Source organism: Tetrao urogallus (genome assembly GCF_951394365.1).
Source record: "Tetrao urogallus genome assembly, chromosome: 19".
Lineage (NCBI taxonomy): Eukaryota > Metazoa > Chordata > Aves > Galliformes > Phasianidae > Tetrao > Tetrao urogallus.
Window position 1 is genome coordinate 7,028,592 of NC_136832.1, and position 12,175 is coordinate 7,040,766.

Sequence of the window (12,175 nt, forward strand, 5' to 3'; positions counted from 1 at the left end):
TCTACCAGCAGAGGACAAAAATGCCTCCTCTAAGCAGCATTCACTAAGCATGTTCATGGCACAGAGGCTGTGGCACTGAGGTAAAAACAGAGCCTTGCTCTCTCCTCACTTTTAAGCTGAGGCCTTCCTTCTGAACATGGAAGTTACGCTCCTGACTGCTTACTCACTGTGCAGGCTTTGCACTTGCATTCTTCAACTATAACTGCCTGTAATACACAGTTGAGAACTGGGACTATGGCAGCACACAGCTGACTTCCACGCTCCTTCCCTATGCATCTCAGGTGTGCCCAAGATATCATGGGGAAGAGTGAGACTTGGAGCTCAGCACTCCAACCCTTCCACTGTTCAGTCAGCTGAAGCTTTTGCAGCTGAGACTGACAGAAGTGAATCAAAAAAGCAAGAAGACTATAGTAATTAGAAGATTGACTGCTCTCATCTTGCATGTATTTTGTGCGGGGAAAAAGGGAGTTTCCATGGTTCTGGATAAATACTTTCACCAGTAACCTGCAATTCAGGTGTGAATTCGGAGCATACATGGATGGACGATGGGTGGAAACTGGTTAATAGCAGAAAGGAGCTTTTATTATGGAACGTGCAGCATAACTAGGCTCGCTTCCTTGGGAACCCAGGAGGGGGCAACTCTGGGAAAAGAGCGTTGAGTAAAAAGTTCTTTTGGCACAGAATTCTACCAGCATCTAATGTTCTGTCTCTTCAGGAGTACCTTGCCCCTTCCCTCTTAAAATCTCATAAGCAAGAAGGAATATGACCCCTCAAGAACAGAGCCGTAACTTGTTGGAAAACTCTCCCTTTTCTTACCTAAAGGAGGTTACAGTTACTTTCAGGATTTTCTTTTTGCCTTCCATTTGGGTGCAGGAAAGACCTCCTTCTTGCTATAAGGAAAGTAATAATGGATTTACAGGCCCTCTGAATAGCAAAATAGCCATGAGTTCTTTTGACACGGCTTTCCACCTTGATTAGCAATGCTATAACCAGTGGAACTCCTTATACACAAGATAGATCTGATGAGGGTGAAAAAGGGGATCCACTTTTAAGTTATAGCTAAAATCCAACATCACACTGAGTGGTACAGCTATACTTCTCACAGTACTCCAAATTTTAAAACAATGCTGACTTTAAAGAGAGCAACCATTCTACTGCAACTCACTGAAGTACCAGCAAAATGCAGGTTTGCTGGGTTAGTTCCAAATCTAGAAAGTTAGAATGATAAGCCTAGGCAACATTCCTTGAAGAAATGGGATTTTATCTATGATATTACTGGTGCCATCGTAAATCAAATTCAAAACATCTGTGCCTTTAATAAGAAGGGGGCATGTATGTGTAAAATGCTGGCAGTTTTTGTTGAATCCATACAGAATCAGTTCTGATCTTAACATGTTATGTCCCAAAAAGTATTGCTATTCCTGTTACCACTCTTTCTTCTTCTCATCCATGGAGACTCCACCAGGACCCAGTGCAACCACAAGGAGGAGCCCTCCAATTACAGACATGGTCTGGAAGAAATCATATTTGAGGAAGTCGTGCATGGGCTTGTAGGCTGGGATGGTCCAGAAGGCATTGAAGTAGATGTTGATGCCAAAAAGCCAGATGACTAGAGTCAAGGCAGCCAGCTTCGTCTTGAAGCCAATTGCCACCAAGATGATCAGGGCTGTGCCCACAATGTTTTGCAGAATCTGCAAGGAGGGGAGGTTAAAAAAGAAAAAAAGAAGTCAAAACCCAAAAAGCAACGCTCCCACCAACACACCAAGTAAGATTTTGTGTCTCTTAAATGGATACACAGACATCAGAGCATGGATAAGCTGTTCATCAGAGCAAGCTGTCTTAGTACAGATAATCTAGTAACATTTTTTTCTAAATATTAATTAAAAAAGACTTTAATGAGAAGCAATGAGTAAGACCGACAGCCAACTTGGGAGGTAGCACCGTATTCCAGTTCCTCAACCCATACTTTTCACTCACGATACTTACATAAAAGAAGTTCATATCAAAATGCAGCAGTGTCATGAACATGAGGACCAGCAGCACACGGCCCCCAAGCTGCATGTACTGCTTAGGAGAGCTCTCCCGCATAGTGGGGACACCAGCAAACATGCTCTTCCCCTCTGAGCGTGACTCAGCCAAAAGCAGCAGCAAGCCTCCCCCCAGGGCAAGGTTCCTACAAAAAGATACAAGTGGAAAATAAAAGCTTTCTTTTTTAAACAAAACAAAACCAACACAACTGGATCTATAGAGAAATACAAACTATTAAGTCTTATCTGACAATTTTAACTCTTAAGAATCTGAACGCTAGTGAGAAGTGATTACTCTGTAACCTGCACTGTGTGCCTGCATGAGAATTTGCAGCTGAAACAGCAGCTTTGTACACAGTGTAGGTTTACACAAGCCTGCATAGACACACACAGCCTGCTAGAGAAGTCTGGCACATGCAGTTCAGGCACAGCTGCTTAGCATTTGTTATTCTGTGCCTCTGGTTTAACTATATATGCCAAAAAGTCCAGAGTTTGCTTTGAGAACACAGAAGAGCAGTACTGCTAGGAGAAGTTACACATTTACAGGGTTGTAGTAAGCCCAAGAGCACAGATCTTGTGCTGCTACCCCTGTCCTACCCTCAGGGGAGAGGGGTGAGAAGGTAACAGCCACCACTCCACACTTTACAGGAAAGTTCATCATTATCAATAAACTTGTCCTCAACTTATGGAAGATGATATAGACTCAAAATCCCAGAAACCATCCTACTACCTAAACCTTCCAGTTTTCTCAAATAACACCTTTGGTCTCACACGTAAGCACAGTTGCTCTTTTAACTGTTTAGGAAATAGCAGCTCACTGATCCAATCCAGATCCCGAGCTCTCGGCAAGGATGGCACAGCAGCAATTAGATCTTTGTGGATCAGGATTAGTCTCTTCCTTCTGCAGTGTTGAACCTGCTGCCTATAGCTTATACGAGTGCTGTATATATATTAAGTGCTGGGATATTAATACAAGCAGGCCATCTGTAAAATCTTTCCAGCACTCCGTCCAAAGATAATTCTCTGTCAGAGAATGGAAGCAACAGACAAAAGCTTTTGTTGTGCTTTGATAAAAACTGAAGTAGTCATACCTCATCAAGAACTTCAGGTCCCATAGAATGCTGTATGCAATAGTCTAGGCAAAGAATAAAATAAGTTGAAAACACCATGTACACTGTGCTGAAGTTCTGCATATTTGTTATATTCTCAAACATGTACCATCCATACAAAAGTCAATTTAAAGTACATTACACTACAGGCAACAAGCTAAACTACACCACCACAGTCGTGTGAGTCAGTGTAAAACAGAACTGAAGCCAGAATTTAACTTGTGCTTCAGCCCCCACAAAAACCATCTGTTTTAGACAAAAACGTTTCAACTTAAAAAGGTTCTCTGTCACAGTGGACAGTCCTTCAGAATAACTGTGCCGAACGCCAAAGCAACTGCAAGATCCATGCTTGGTACATTACTGATGTACAGGTAAATTGCAAGTCACTTCTGCTAAATTGGTCAAGGTCAAATATCGAATCAACAGCTCCAGCTGACTAATTACAATTATATCCAAGGATCTGTTGGACATGCCAGAAGAACAGAAACTGCAAGACAGTTCAATGTCACTGAGGACTGGCATTAGGCCAGGGTGGATAAAAATTCTGGGTATTTAAATATGCTGGTCATACTGCAGCTAAGAGAGAAGACTTGAAAGCTATGGTTTAAAAGGTCTGAAGACTCAAGCCTCCTACCTGTAATGCTATAATTCCAAACAGTCCAAAGCAGGCATATTGCACAAAGTTCCTACTCAGCACCAGGATACAGCCGCCTGAGTTGGGGAAATTGAACACAGTTACACTTCTGGCTTGCACAGGAAAAGATGCTGCAGGAATGCTAACTTGTTTTGAACTGAGCAGAATCAGATCTCTGTCAGCTGTGCTGAGGAGAGTCAGCTAGGATTAATGGCACGCTGACACAAATCAGTTTCAGAATCATCTTTTTTAAACATGTTCAAAAACACTATGTCTGGAATAATCCCATTTATTTCATAAAGAGGAAGCATATGCTGGATGCAGCCCACAGTACACAGCACTCCGGAGCAGCTGTCAGTATTAAAGCATAAAAAAGAAGTTGCAGAGAAACTCAACTCATCACAAGGTGAGATTCTGCTTTGCTCTTTCACTTTTTATTCTTTTATTAATGATAACTGTTAGGGCAAACATGCTGCACTCTTTTGCTTTGAAAGCTTTTAGATCTTTCCTCAAGTGTTCCAACAAAAAGCACTGACATGGGAACTATTAACTACATTGAATTAATCTGGAAATAGAATGGTAAAAAACCAAACCCAGGCACAAAAACTGAAATTAGCAGAGCAATCAAGGACAACAGATGAAGAACATAATGTAAACAGATAAGATGTTATTCCTCTCAATTTCTGGACACCAATTTCACTCAGGAAATATCCAGATGTTCTGCGTTAGGGCTTTGAGTACCTTTGATATAAGCACTCTCTTGCGGTTGAGGTGCACCAACTGCAGAGTAAGACTCTGCCAGTGAGATTAATCTCTATTAAAAAAAAAAAAAAAAAAGCAGACTGTGAAAGTCTTACCAGTGCCTCATTTAAGAAAATGTGATTATTCAACTTAGAGAACTCAGAATTGTGGGAGTGTTTATAGATGGATGTACAGAATTGAAAATAAAACTGTCCTAATAGACTCCTGGCACCTGACTCAAAGGTAATGGGTCACAAGATATTCCTGCAGTTGGTTTCCAGGAAAACCTGAAGCAGGTCAGTTCTTTTCATTCAGCCTGTGGAGCTCAACTCTAAGCTATTAACGGCTGTTAACAAATCAATGAGGTGTCCCGTGCTTACATGATTCACAGTGCTTGCATGAGCCACGGGGTGGCAGACACACTGGAGTGCTCAGGCATCCACCTTAACAGCTTTAGAGCCACTTACTCAGCTGTCCGAAGAGATTTACGAACACAAAGATGGAGGCCAGGAAATAGCCACAGTTCCACGTTCCATCAATGTAATCCCTCTGTTCGCTCCACTGGAACCACATGCGGATGCCATCCTCCAGGAAGGTGCTGATCAGGCACAGGCGGGCCACGTGGGGGAGGTACTGCTTTGTCACCCTCAGGAACTGCGGGCAGACAGCACAGTTAGCAGGGGAGGGAGGACAGAGGGCAAGGCGATACTGCAGGCATAAGAGATCCACCGTTCTCATGCACACACCATCATCAACACCTAGAGGGAAACACAGGCTTGGCGCTACAATTTAATGAATTTCTCCGCCATTCCAGTTTAGGAACACTTGGGAGAAGTGGGGGAAAATTAGTTTTTATGCTCTGCCTGAAGAGGATTTTGGCCAAGGACTTGGGGAAAAGCAGATTCCAGCAGCACCCGTGTAACTAGAACTGTGTTCTGATGGAGCTCTTACTGGAGGAAGGTTGACCTTGGTTTTAGTTTGTCTCAGTTTCATGTTACAGCTCAACAGATCTATCAGATAGCCAGGAGCTGAAAGGGCAATCCTACTCCCACCCACATGCTCAGGCACTCAACACCCTGTAACAAACTGATTCAGGGAGTGAGGCTGACAGAGGGCTAACTGCAGAAAGATTAAAAACCATGAATGTGCTTTCTGCCAAGCTAGTTCCCTCTAGCAGCTCATAGAGGCACCACTGCAAAGTATGCGTCTATGTGGAACCTCACCTATATACACAGAAAAGCATACTGCATCTGGATTATGACAAGTGCTCAACACTGTCACACAGCCTCCTGAAAGGAATTGCTAATTAATTACTTAAAGGAGATTTCCACTAGGCATTATCACTCTGAATGCAAGGCAGCACCCAGCTGCCCGCTGCACACACTGCTTTGGCTTGGCCACATCTCTAGAAAGACACGTGGAGCGAGTGCGCACTGCTGCTCAGGCAAAAGCTGTCTAGTAAGTAACACATGTAAATAAACCCCAAACTAACTCCACAAGATCAACCAGCAGGCTTTCCACCTTCACATGAAGCAGTTTGGGCAGGCTGACACTTGTGAAAGTCAATGCCTGTGTTACAAGTCTTCATGCAGAACGGCCAGACTTACCAGAAATCCCCAATGCGGAATTAGGAGGAGCCATTTAACAGAACTCCAGCATCCCACACAAAGTTTGATGCACTGCAAAGCACACGAAGCATGAAGAGGGCATGGGGAAGGCCACATGTGCACAGGTCTTTGCCAGACGGCACTGAACTTTGTAACAAAGCGGAAGAAACGGCAGACCAAGCTTTTCTTTCCTGATTCAGAACTCACTTTGTCTTCGGGTTAGTCAGTACAGCTAATAAGTTTATTTCTGGTCAGAATATTGTCTGAGGCTCCGGAAGCTTTCAGTACACATGGGAGTGAATGGAAGGGACACGAAAACCATTTCTGCAAGTTTTCACTTATCACACTAATTAGTAAGTACTAAAGGCTGTATCAAATCCTATGGAAATTAAAAGCTTTGCTTACTCTGTAACTGAAGATTATCACAAGAAAAAACGATCTAGCAAACATGCTTAACAGTTAATATCCGAACAAACTACACTAGTTGTACTGTATGCATCCAGAGTCTAAGGGTCAAGATTGGAGTTAACTAAGTGCACATTAAGCACAGCTGTACTCTGACTTGGGGCTGCTACCTCAGACTCGTTAAAGCCATGGTAGCAGTTGGATGAATGAGTCAGAAAAAGAATTTGTGATCTTTGTCACTGAAGGAGAAACATCTTGGTTTACAGCTCTCTTCTCTCTCTTATTTCACTGTGTGTTTGGACAGCCTGAGGTGAAGAATACTACAGATGAAGTTATTTTGGAAATAGTAAAAACCAGAAGTAAACAAAATAAGGTAATAGTTCCCTGCCAAGCTGCAAAACAGGTAACCTTGGTCAAGAGGGATGAAGCACAAGAAGGAAATGCAAGAGGACAGAGACTGAGCACCAGTAAGAAAAGCAGAAAGAAAAAACAAATAAACCACTGCTGTGGAAAGCCTGAAAAAAGAAGGAAGTATTACAGAAGATATCCACTGCCAGACTTCATCTCTGCGGCTTTTGAAGTGGGTCACGTAAGTTTATCTCATCTTCCTCTTCCCTAAAAGAGCTGCCAACAGTACAGAGCAGAGAGCCAAAAAGACATTTAGCATTTACCTGTTCTCTTGGCATGTAACAGGAATTTAACACTATCTATTAAACACAAGTGTGAACGTCCAATCAGCTGAAGACAAGTCAGAGCGACTGAGGCCTAAAGCAGCCGCAGTGCTAAGCAACCTTATCACGACATGCACCATCTCTAGACATCCATAAGTCATGGGGCTGCATTTATGTAGCTACACACGAGCTGAAGCCATGATGCGTAGCCAGTTTAAAGCAAATTTCAAACTTCAGAAACAGACTGCATAAACAAAAAAAGGATAAAAAAAAAACCAAGAGACTGGTGAGGAAGATCCAGAAAGAAGAATATCTGAATTCTTTTATGTCAAATTCACTTGATGTCTTGTGTGGCAGTTACATGACAAGAAGAGAACAGAAGTAATTTAGGCAAGGACAGAGCAATTTAAAGAAACAGGTCTCTGGAAGTAGGACTGAACTAAAGCTATCAGAAATCCAATCTCGTCTCTACACAACATTAGCAGCATGTAGCTGAACACGCTGCATTTTGAGCCCACTTCCTATGCTGGTGCATGATTCACATAGATAAAAAGTAGCATGAAACTCTGCAGCTGATGAATGCAGCCAGGTAGTACAGGGGTCTCAAAACACACACCACTGCACACAATGCACTTAAGCAAAAATGAAGTGCTGAGATGGACAGAGGTGGCAGCATTAAAGACTCCATGTGCAGCAATCAGGCGGCTTATTCTGCTCTGGGCTTTGCAGCAATTGTTCTTAGCACACGCTGCCTCCCTGCAAGAGTCAATCACCTTGGGAAAAGAACAAAATACTAAAGCAAAACTGTCTGACAGGAGAACAGCTGGAGCTGTGATGGCAGTCAAGTCATTAGCATACAGCAGAGGGGCTCCCTGTTGCCACTTCCCCCTCCAACAGGATTAGGAGGGCAAATAGATTTAAATGCTTCTCTTAGTTTGACATGCAAAGGCACACAGGATGATCCAGGGACACCAATATCCAAACTCTGTTCAAAACCTGCTTTTCCAAAATGAGGCATGAAAGATTCAAACCTTTGAAAGGAACAGGCTCAAAGAAATGTAACAGAGGGATCCTTTTTCAACTCCTATGCTCTCTCAAATATATTCCCACCTCCAAATCTGTAAGCATGCAAGAATTCTCATTTTCCTCCAGATTTGTGAGTCTGATTCTACCGAACTTAGCAGAAGTGCTTCGACAATGAAGACGTCCAAAGTCTAAACACAAAGACTTTTCTCATTTATGTGTTCATCATGCATTGTGATCACAGTGCTGAACAACCATCTGTTAGTACAGAAAAACTCTTCTGGGCTTCAGAACATTACCAGTTCAGAGCCTCTGATGAAGATCTACTTGAAAGATCTGTTGTGATTTTGGTTAAGGGGATGCTTTGTTCTCAAGTGAGCTGACAGCTCTAGTAGATACCACTGATTTTCAAGAGCAGGATGCTTGCTACGTTTTCATCAACCTGGGTATAAAATTTGTGGAGACCTCACCTAATAACCACAAGGACAGCAGCAGCCATCACATACACAAATAAGTATGAGAGCCTCATCAACAAAAGGCAAAAAGAGAGCTCTGATCCACCAGAACATTTAGTCTTAATCACATTTTTAACTGCACTAAGATTTCTCATGACAATGCTTTTCACTTACAGAATGTGCTTTATATCAACTCCCTTTTCAAGACAACTATTCAATCAAATCCTTAGAATGATATTTCTTAGTCATCTACTGCATATTGCTGTCACCACTCATGGGAAGAGTCTTCCCCAGCCTGAGAGGAATAGGCTGCATTTGGTTTAGAATGATAAAGAATCAGTACACCAGCATGACTAAGCCAGAGCTTCCAGATTCAGTTCCTTAATATAAAGGTCAGACTAACAATGAAATGTTTTCTTCTCCCTTTTATTACCTTCAAAATGGGATAGAGAAATGTTAGAATTAGCTGAATAACATGCAACAGCATTTACATAGGAAAATTAACTGAAACCCCAGCCTGGTTCTCCCTTACAGTCCTTTCACTGCAGTACAATGACTCAATGTCTCATTGCATTTTTGTCCTTTTTTTTTCCTCTTCAGAATGGCAGAAATACCAGGCACCCACATTCCTAAAGATTATTGCAGACATTAGAAAAGTTGCTTGAGATTTGCTTTGCTTTATGGGGATTACAAAAGAGAGGCCTACCATTCTCCAGCTTAAACAACCACTACATACAGCTTTTCTTTGTCAGCATAAGAACAGTGCACGGTGACTGCACTGACAAGCTTAATATGTGCTATTTTAACAAGTATCACTACTGCACACCCACAGGCTACAGATATGTGCTAAACTAATCTACTGGCCAGTGTTCATCACAAATGATCTAGCCACCTTGTTATCACCCCAGTCCTCCACTCCAGTAATCCTCTTGTGCAAGGGCTGGTGCCTAAGCATAAAGATAAATGAGCCAATTGAAAATGAAGACTTGAATTCTTTCAGCCAGTTCAGCTTGCCAAGCTAGTGACAGGTAAGTGCTAATGTGTGAGAAGGAAAGTGAAACATGGCCTTGGGAAAAGTGGGACAGCTCTGGTCAGTGACAGCTAGCTGGCCCGCAAGCTTAGCTGCCTTGCAAGGCCATGTCTTCAATGCAGTACTCCACTCTACTGGGATGGTTCACCTGAGAATCAAGAGCCACTTGTTTTACCTCCTGGGAACCTTCTGATGAGTATCTTGACATTTAACAGGTAGTTTTCTTGATTCAAATGGAAATTGAAGCGTTGGAGAAAAATTAAGCCTCAGTGTTTGAACTTAAGGAAAATATGATTCTTGCTTTTATGACATACCCAGTACTTACTGATAAGCCACAGATGTAGCTGCAACATTCTCACAGTGCTTTATGTTACAGAAAGAAAGACTTGTCAGGTTTTGAATACAAGGAAGAAAGCAAGGTTATCAATGAGAGTGTATTCAGGTCCCCCATGTAATTGCTCAACTTCTCTAACTCCCACACTAAGAGATTCAACATACTGACAGTCCAGATGCCCTAATTATCTCTTTTAACTCAATGTGAACTAAGTTTCCATAATGTCAAGTGCTCACTTCACAACATATACCAAAGGTTATTGTTTGGTAACACTCTCCATTCCCATACTGGTGTGATACCGAGTTTTAGCAACAGGCATAGCACTGAAATGATCTGATTGAGCAAGGAGGCAGCCATTTGGAAGCAGGAACATCTCAGCTACTTGAGAGGCAGCAGTTATTTTGCAATCTGATGGGTAAGTGCATGTAAACACCCCAAATTCTGTGACTAAGGGAAAGATTCATCTTTAAATAGTATGTGCTCAAACACAAATCACATCAGCCATTTAAAACTCATTTCAGAAGGGAGCAAGTCATAATTCTGCTGGACAAAAGAGCTTTCACTACTATGAAAAGTGGGGGTTAGAGACATCTAGAAATAGGCACACAGGAACAAACAGAGAGATGTTATAAAAAGGTCAGGACAACAGCGTAAATTTTGGCAAGCAACCTGACTGCTATATTGACAGCTTACATTCACCTTTAGAGAACAGGGTAAGTACAGGCTGATGAAAATAATTAGAACACTCATTAAATTGGGTGCTGCCACACGCCACAAGCTCTAAAATGAGTCTTCCATCCGGGGCAGGGAGGAAATGCTGAGCAGGTCTTCCCAGCAGTGACAGCACAGCCCTTGGTGCTGCAGGCATTGTACCACTGACTGTTCAGAAGTTTAAACTGCACAGATGGGTAGAATAAGGTTTTCCCAAAAGAATGTGATAAACTGTTATTAGATGTTAGATCTTATTTTCAATTACACAAATCACTACAACAATGAAAGCCTTTCTGACGCTACCGCTGCTTACACACACAATATTCCTGCTGTCGCATGCAGTGATTATAAGCTTCTATTTCACAGAAACCTGTAATGGCTGAAATCAAGGTGAGAAGCACCGACACAACACCTGCTCGTTTGCTTTCCTCCCACCCCAGCCCCAAGCACAGCACCCCACAGCCAGGGCCTCCTCGCTGGGAGCCTCCCCAGCAGCCAAGGCCTCACACACCACCAGGAATGGAGCCCATCGCCTTCCCTCCACATACCCCGCGGGCAAACCTCGGCCTCCCGCTCTCCCCCCGCACACCCAGCAGCGGGAGGAGGCCGGCCGGCCTCAACTCCAGCTCAACCACCCGGCGGGCAGGGAACACCGCGGCCTCTCTGCCCCGTGAGAGCCCGCAGCCGCTCCCTCAGCGCCGGATCCCGGCTTCAGCCCGCCTCACCACCCCCTTCCCACCCCAGGCCTTCCCCGGGGCCCAGCGCTCACCCACCTGATCCGCGAAGTCCTCCGCGGTGCTCATGATGTCGTTCTGACCCATCGCAGCGGAAAAAGGAGCGCCGCTGCTATCGCGCGCCTCGGGCCCGGCCTCACGCTGAGGGGCTGCGGCCGCAGGGAAGGAAGAAGGAAGGAAAGGAGAGGAGGGGGAGCGCCGGGCCGCGCCGCACCGCCGCTGCTGCTGCCACGTAGGCCAGGCCTTAAAGGCGCCGCGCGGGCGGCAGCGCCAACACACGCGGGGCGGGCGGGGCCCGGCAGGAGGGGCGGCACCACCGCTGCCGCTCCGCGCTTAAAGGGCTCGCGGCGGCCGCTGAGAGGATGGGGTGCGTGTGTGTGTATGGGTGTCCAAAGCGCTGAGGGCGGGTGGGCCGGCCGGGCTTCCTTTTTCCCTCAGTTTTGTAGAGCTGTATTAAAGCTGTGCTCTGTTTTTTCAGACCAAAAGCACGGCTCGGCACGCAGGGCGGGATGCCCGCTGCTCCTTATCTCCTCACGGAGTTGCCCGTGATTTGCTTCTCTCAGGCTGCGCCTCAGAGCAGCGATAGCACTGCGGGCAGCGACGGGGAACGGCGCGGCTGAACCGCCCGGCTGAGTCCCTGCGCGCGGGGCTGCGCTGCCATCTGCGGCTTTCCTGCCTCTATTGGTTGCGTTTT

The 12,175-nt window shown here is 44.5% G+C and overlaps 1 protein-coding gene across 1 annotated transcript; it reads right to left on the reverse strand.

Annotated features, from left to right (window-relative positions):
- Positions 1-1,424: 1,424 nt before the first annotated feature.
- Positions 1,425-11,568, reverse strand: SURF4 (surfeit 4; the record flags this gene model as incomplete). Its single annotated transcript, XM_079544721.1, has 6 exons — positions 1,425-1,691; positions 1,987-2,173; positions 3,119-3,162; positions 3,771-3,847; positions 4,979-5,165; positions 11,521-11,568. The coding sequence occupies 6 exons, from the start codon at positions 11,566-11,568 to the stop codon at positions 1,425-1,427; spliced, it is 810 nt and encodes a 269-aa protein (XP_079400847.1).
- Between the last annotated feature and the right edge of the window lie 607 nt (positions 11,569-12,175).